This window comes from Verticillium alfalfae, genomic scaffold, assembly GCF_000150825.1.
Source record: "Verticillium alfalfae VaMs.102 supercont1.2 genomic scaffold, whole genome shotgun sequence".
Classification (NCBI taxonomy): Eukaryota; Fungi; Ascomycota; class Sordariomycetes; order Glomerellales; family Plectosphaerellaceae; genus Verticillium; species Verticillium alfalfae.
The window spans coordinates 3,212,417-3,219,209 of record NW_003315037.1 but is presented as its reverse complement, the minus strand read 5'-3'; the positions used below and the strand labels follow the sequence as shown (position 1 = coordinate 3,219,209).

Below are 6,793 nucleotides of genomic sequence, written 5' to 3'. Positions count from 1 at the left end.
TTCTCTGGGGGTTCTACATGAGGATGGCGGGCGAAGGCTAGATAGAGGTGATGCTTGTATTGCCTTCAAACGCAATGTCAGGACGACTCAATGCGCGCGCCACTACTGACGCGGTTGGGATGTACTAGCTGTGAACCGCGACTATGTTTCTCACACGATGAACTCGTGGTCCTCTTCCCGCGCCGTTGACTTGAGACACTTCCTGAAGAGATTCATGATAGATGTGCAGGTGCCTCAGGGCCAGGCGATTGTTCGTGTTGGTCCACGGATCGTGCTCGGCGTCAGCGTGATGGGTCCTCCGCCTACGGGCGGCGGTGCCGGTGTCGTGACTCCGGGGGGTGGTTTCGTGGTGGTTGTCGTGCTCGTCGTGCTCGTCGTCGTCGTGCGTGGCTTCGAGGTGGTCGTCGCCTGCGTCTTCGAAGTAGACGTTGTTGTCGATGACGTCCTAAGCGTCGTCTTAGACGATGTGGCGGGCTTTGTCGTCGCGGGCTTGGTTGTGGTAAGGATGGCGGTCGAGGTTGTCCGCGTCGGCGTCGAGACCTTGAACGTTGAGCTGGTCTTGGACGTCGTCGTCACTGTGACAGCGGTCGACTCGGTCGGACGGCTGGTTCCCCCTTTCCCGGGGTAGAGAGGGTGGTCGGGGGGCAGGTGCTCGTAGGCTACACATTGGGAGTACCAAGGGCTGCCAATGCGTTAGCAAGGTAACGGAAACCAGGTCGCGATGGCTTTGATAGTTCTTCCGGGAGAGGGGAGCACTACTTTCCGTCGTTGTAGCATGTCGAGCCAGGGGCACAAGCTGTTGCATAGTCCCAATTCGCGCCGCCGCCTTGAATGTGGAGAGTCAGCATCGTAGTTTTGTATGGTCTGCGTGTATGGTCATCATTTACACTGCCCGTAGAGGCTCTGAGTTGCGCCGCGTGTGGGTTGAGGCGAGACCTGCCCAAGGGTACCATGAGCGAGGAGGAAGAAGGCTGGCAGCATGTGAGCGAGCATCGTGGAATAACGTAGCACCTCAATGATTGATGCCACATGTGACTTAAAGTAGGATAAAGCGAAGCTTATATGTACACTGAACTGGCAATACTATAATCCATCTCTTTCTGGAGCGGAAGCCCTCTCGAACTTGATCTGTTTAAGTCGACGTGATCCGTCCATAGGATGTACTCACGTAAACCAAGGACATGTCACATGCAACACAACATTGAGTGGCATTGGAGCGGGTTGCTACAGTGGAAGAAAGTGAGGCACAGTTCCGGTGAATAGAAACTTGCGCTGGAAGCAGTACGCCATGCAAAGCTCAGGCGAGGCACGAAATTTGGCTAGGTCGACGACGTTGTCTAGCTGTGTGTGACAGCATACGACATTATCTGCAATGTCACGGCGGCGTTCCGTCAACCGAAATTCCGCCAACTTCGGGTCCGGTCCGGCGGTTAAAAGAGGGCTACTGACGTTCTCAGTAGAAAACGGTAGAAAACAAAATTCCGCTAAAGCAACGTGTTTCCGCTCAATCACCTTGGCGAACGATAATCTGAAAAGTGTTCTTCCTTTGGTCACTCGTGATATTCCGGTGTCCTTTTTCGCTTAACAACCTTAACAGCCTTGAGAGGCATGGTCGGCCCATTTATTGCGGCTTTTCGAGTCCTGCGAAGCTGGTTTGCCTGTCTCCGAGGGGTATTCCACTCCTTCATGGCCCTGGCTTTTATCAGTATAATTAGGTGTCAGAATCCGGACTCATTGGAACTTGCCCATCCGGTGCGGGCTTGCAAAGCCAATTTTCAATCCTCTCCTCCAGCTCATCGTCAAAAGCAACGTCCTGCGGGCTACGCGCTTGAGGTATGCGATAGCTTAGAAAGAATGGTAGGTTTTCGACCAGAAGACGCGATGGTGGCTGTGGCTCATCGTAGGCATCGAGAGGGAAATAATTGAGCAGGGTGCTGAGTCGAAAAGCGTCCTGGACGAGGTTGAGGTTTCCCGTGGCCTCGGCCTTGCAAGTTTTACCCAATGCTCCAAAGACAGATGCCCAGAAGTGACGCTCAGCCATATCAAACTCTCTCACAACGTCAACGCGGTAGCGACCCTCGTCATCTTTCTAAATGTGACGTGAGAGGGCAAGGAAATTGGCAAGTCCCATACCCAGAGGCAAGAAGACGCCGGCGGGTGTACTGACGCGTTTCGCATCCTAGTGGAGCAAGTCCGTCACCGCGAAATCCGGGTTGACAACAATGGTCTCTCCTGTGAGAAGCGGGTGAGCGAAGCACAAAGGGAGCTTGTGGAAGTCGCCGACGTTGCGGCTGAGGTTGGCAACGACGCTGGGCCAACGTGTGACACGTGGGTTTGGACTGCTGATGAATTTTTCAACCCAGCGCGCAATGTCATGCTGCACTAGCCGGCGGTCCTTTCTGCGGCCTCTCATCTGTGTCATGAGGGCCTTTCCTAGCGAGGAGTAGAAGACGTCGATGGGATACGTCTTGAAGCGCATCCCTGACAGACGTTCTTGCAGGGAAATACCTAACGCCTTATGAGAAGGTCTCGGAGCCCGAGGTGGAGGTTTTACTGGCAGATACCGCGCTTCGTCGGGCTCGACCTCATTTGGTGGGGTTTCCATGGCTGTCTTTAAGCTCCTGGAGTGCTGAGTGTATTACCGTGTCGCTATGTGTTTTAGAAGTAGTGATGCCTGAAGATGTACTTAGCCTATGGAGCTTGTTGGAGGAAGTTAGAGTCTTTGCACTTTTGGGCGAAGATCACAAATCCTGAATCGAGTCTGCAAAGCGACTTCGTTATGATTAACATGTCTCTTGCACCTTCTTTGGCATCAGAGCCAGCCGATGAAGTTGCCGGGAAAAGGAATTGTGATCCCGTGTTAGAGTAGGGTAGGTGCTCCAGTTGCGTCACAGTTGCCAGGTATGTTGCGCAGACAAGGATGTAGACCAACGCACAGTGTCCAATACAATCCATGAAGAAATTCTTGATATCAAGAAACCAGCACAGTCGGGCAATCATGTCTTCTTGTAGCCTGTCTGCTTGACTATTGAGTACACTATTGAGGATAAGCAGCAGGCACCTGCCCATATGATGGAACCGGCTGCAAAATCAACTATGAGTAATCTTTTATCAGTCCAAGTCATCTTGATTGTGCCGCATCAACACTTCTGTTTCATGGCCACGATCTTTGCCTTAGGTAAGGGAATCAAGCTGCCATGTGTTGTTGACAGCAGGACACTGGTCTGGCCAGTTTCATCATCAGGCCCAGAATGCCGCCTTACAGCCATGTGGACCTACTTTCCCTGACAACCCCCTCCACTCACCCAGAGCAGGAGCACTGCAATTTGAGTAGGAGCTCTGCAACAAGTGCAATGCAAGGTGGGCAGGCACGTCCACAGAACGGGGCCCCTAAGGCAGGTGCGTCGCGCCTAAGCAGGGTCGCTGGCAGGCGCTTCCGTCCGTGTCTTGGCAGCCTATAGGGACGCGTCATCTCCTCAAGAGCGCTGTTAGTCATCGCTTGTGTCCCCCAGCCCGGGTGCAGAAACCTATCAGTAGCCCACTGCCCGTTTTTGGGTGTGAGAAACCCCCGTCTGTCCATTTCCCACTCAGGAACAACGACGGCTGCTCAAAACCCACGACGGCCATAAGAAATATAAATCACCGCATTTCTCGGGCCGTCCCTTAACCACTCGTCATGTCGTCTTCCGCCTCGAATAAGGTCCTCATACTGGATGGAGGCCTGGGTACCTCCCTGGGCGACAAGTACGGCGTGCGCTTCGACAAGTCAACCCCTCTATGGTCGTCTCACATGCTCGTGAGCGACCAAGACACCCTCCTCGCTTGCCAAAAGGACTTCGGTGATGTCCCGGTCGACATCATCCTGACGGCAACCTATCAATTTTCGATCCACGGCTTCGCCAACACTCGCACGGCTCAGTTTCCCGACGGCATCGACAGGACGAAGATCGCGTCATATGCCCGCGACGCTATCGCCATTGCTCACAGCGCCGGCAAGGAAAACGGAGGGCAGGTCGCTTTGAGTGTTGGACCCTATGGCGCTTGCATGATTCCTGGCCAGGAATACACTGGAAAATATGACCTCGAGCACGACACGCCTGAAGACTTGGCCGCCTGGCATTTGGAGCGTTTCCGTATCTTCGAGGAGGCCGGCGGGTTCTCATCGCCCGTCTCATACATTGCCGTCGAGACGATGCCGAGATTGGACGAGATTGTGGCCGCGAGGAAGGCCCTAGACGACCTGGGAGCGAAGGCCGCCAACACGCCCTTTTGGATCGCCTGTGTCTTCCCAGGCGAGGAAATGGCCCTGCCTGATGGGGCCAGCATCAGCTCCGCTGTCGACGCCATGTTGAATCCAGCTGTGGCACGGTCCCAACCCTGGGGCATCGGCATCAACTGCACCAAAATCTGGAAGCTCAAGGAGCTTATCGCCCATTTCGAAGCGGCCGTTGCCGACCAGGTCCAAGCGGGTCACGTCAATGAGGCGCCGGCCCTGGTTCTGTACCCCGACGGTACTGACGGCGAGGTGTACAACACAACGACGCAGACCTGGGAGCTACCAGCAGGCGGCAAGGTACAAGGTGCCCCATGGGAGGAACAGCTTGCCGAGATAGTGCGCGACGCCAACACTCGAGGAAAGTGGAAGCAGATTGTCGTGGGAGGATGCTGCAAGGCCAGCCATGCCCACCTCGCAAGGCTCCGCGATTGCGTTTTGAACAACAATGAGCAAGCAAAGAACGAGTGATCTTTTCAACGCGCTTCTTACATATCATTTCATACCGATGGAATCGAACCCAACAAGAACCTCCAATGCGCCGGCCCTCCCGAGCCGAGTTCTCGGCAGCTTAACAAACCCCAGTGCCCCGAAGAAACCAGTTCGCCATTCCGAATGCCCGCTCGCCCACCAATGCCAGTCCGCCCAATGCACCATGCCCAGAAAGAGTATGTACCAACCCCCCGTGCTCGGAGGATTTCGATTCGTGTAACCATTCCCATCCCAAAACCATCTCACCAATGGCCGATCATCGGCGGCCATGATACGTCTGTCTTTATGACGCCTTTTCCCCCTCAGCGCCCTGCCCCACCCGCTAGCCCCAGGTCTTCCTCTTTTTGGACATTGTGGCTTTCCAGTCGTCAATGGTTTTCTGCTGTTTTAGTGTCTCCTCAGGCGTTTTGCCCTTGATGGGTCGTGTCGGAATCATGTCGAGCAGTTCGTCAAGATCGAAAAGCCGCCTCGTCTCCCCGCCGACGCGAATATCGATGCTTCCGACCCTGTGGAAGACTGGTGCGCCGTAATCCTCGTGCCGAGACAGCAGGCTGCTCAGTTTGCCAGCAATGAACATGGCCAGCTTCTCCGCGGGCATTGTGTGCTCCAGACCTTCTGGTGGGATCGGCCAACGATGACTTGCCATTCGCGAGGCGACGAAGCGCTCGAGGCGCGACCCCTGAGCCGAGCCAGAAGGAAACCCAAGGTTGTCGTCCTTGGTCCCAGGCGGCGGCGGCAGAATATCGAGAATAAGCGTCTTCACCGAAAAAGAGTTCTTGGTGGCAACGAGACTCTCGAAAGCCGTGGGACCATGCAGGAGATAATCCTTCATCAGGGCGAAAAAATTCCAAACAATCATGGCGGGTCCGCCGTCGCCACCAAGAAACTGTCGAGGATTGCGCCAGTCTTCGTTGACATCTGCGGGAGGATCGAAAATTCGAAACTGGACGTAGATGCTGTCGGCGTGATGGGCCAAGCGCGGGACAGAGAGCCAAGTCGGCCACAGTCCACACTCCTTGACGTACATGACGTCGAGCCGATAGTGCGTCTTCGTCCGGGGCAATCACCGCTGCTGCCTCGGCGTGCAACTGCCGGTTAACCAGCATTATGGCCGGCGTCTCTTGAGCGGCGGCCAAGAAGCTTTTGTCCTTCACCCATATGTCGTGGCCATCAGAGCAACGCATGTCGTCGCGGTACTTGCGACGCTTTCGGTCCTGACTGGCGGACGGGTCTACAGGCGCCTCCCGCTCGGGCAGTCGGAGGACCTCCTCAAGGATGAGATCGCGCAACTCGGGGGCGATGCTCAGCAGGCCGGCCATGACTCGACGAGGTGGTTTGGGCAGGGCGGGAAGGGATGTTTGGGTAGAGAGGGCGAGCTCGGCAGGTTTCGTTCTCGCTTGGTGCTGCATTTGTGGTTGTGGTTGTGGTTGCGGCTGCGTCTGCGTCTGCATCTGCATCTGTATTGGCGGCGGTTGGGCTTGTGCTTTGGGGTTGATGGGCCCGACTTTGTAGGTGCGAGAGTGCGCCGTCGCTGACTGCTGGGGCAATGGACAGTGAGGTTGGCCAAAGATTGATTGATGCGCTGGAGCAGCGGCCGCGACAGAGCAGGTGGACATGTCGGGACCGGCACGGTAGTGCTATGCCGGCACGAAGGCTGATCCGAAGGGGGCTTGATGGCCGCAGACTCGCAGCCAGCCAACACGAATTCGTTGCGAAGCAGGGAAGACGAAAAAAGCAGGCCCAGTATCGGAAACCAGGAGACGTGCGAACCAGATGGATGGGCCAGCAGCGACAAGGACAGGCAGGGCAGCACACGAGTGGACAGGGCAATCCACTATGTCTACGAACCAAAGCGCGCGCCCACAACAGTAGCAAGAACAGTAGTAGTATCGGCAGCAGCAATAGAATCGGTGACGGCGGCGGCGGCGGCGGCGGCAACAGGTGCCCAACTAGGAGACCAGCGACAGAGGCGACAGGACAGATAAAAAGCGCGAGATGTGGCTGCCTATGAAGGGGATGGGTGGGTGT

At 55.8% G+C, this 6,793-nt stretch overlaps 4 protein-coding genes across 4 annotated transcripts; 2 read left to right on the top strand and 2 right to left on the bottom strand.

The window, feature by feature from the left end:
* Window positions 1–157: 157 nt before the first annotated feature.
* Window positions 158–628, top strand: VDBG_02456 (predicted protein; the record flags this gene model as incomplete). The annotated part of the gene is made up of 1 exon (XM_003008222.1): window positions 158–628. One exon carries the CDS (start codon window positions 158–160, stop codon window positions 626–628), a length of 471 nt encoding a protein of 156 aa, XP_003008268.1.
* Window positions 629–1,391: 763 nt separating this feature from the next.
* On the bottom strand, window positions 1,392–3,102 carry VDBG_02455 (predicted protein; the record flags this gene model as incomplete). Its single annotated transcript, XM_003008221.1, has 4 exons — window positions 1,392–1,692; window positions 1,746–2,089; window positions 2,201–2,607; window positions 2,729–3,102. 3 exons carry the CDS (start codon window positions 2,603–2,605, stop codon window positions 1,551–1,553), a joined length of 891 nt encoding a protein of 296 aa, XP_003008267.1.
* A 574-nt stretch (window positions 3,103–3,676) lies between these two features.
* VDBG_02454 (homocysteine S-methyltransferase) lies at window positions 3,677–4,744 on the top strand (the record flags this gene model as incomplete). Its single annotated transcript, XM_003008220.1, has 1 exon — window positions 3,677–4,744. The coding sequence occupies one exon, from the start codon at window positions 3,677–3,679 to the stop codon at window positions 4,742–4,744; it is 1,068 nt and encodes a 355-aa protein (XP_003008266.1).
* A 343-nt stretch (window positions 4,745–5,087) lies between these two features.
* VDBG_02453 (predicted protein) lies at window positions 5,088–6,381 on the bottom strand (the record flags this gene model as incomplete). The annotated part of the gene is made up of 2 exons (XM_003008219.1): window positions 5,088–5,708; window positions 5,791–6,381. 2 exons carry the CDS (start codon window positions 6,379–6,381, stop codon window positions 5,088–5,090), a joined length of 1,212 nt encoding a protein of 403 aa, XP_003008265.1.
* Between the last annotated feature and the right edge of the window lie 412 nt (window positions 6,382–6,793).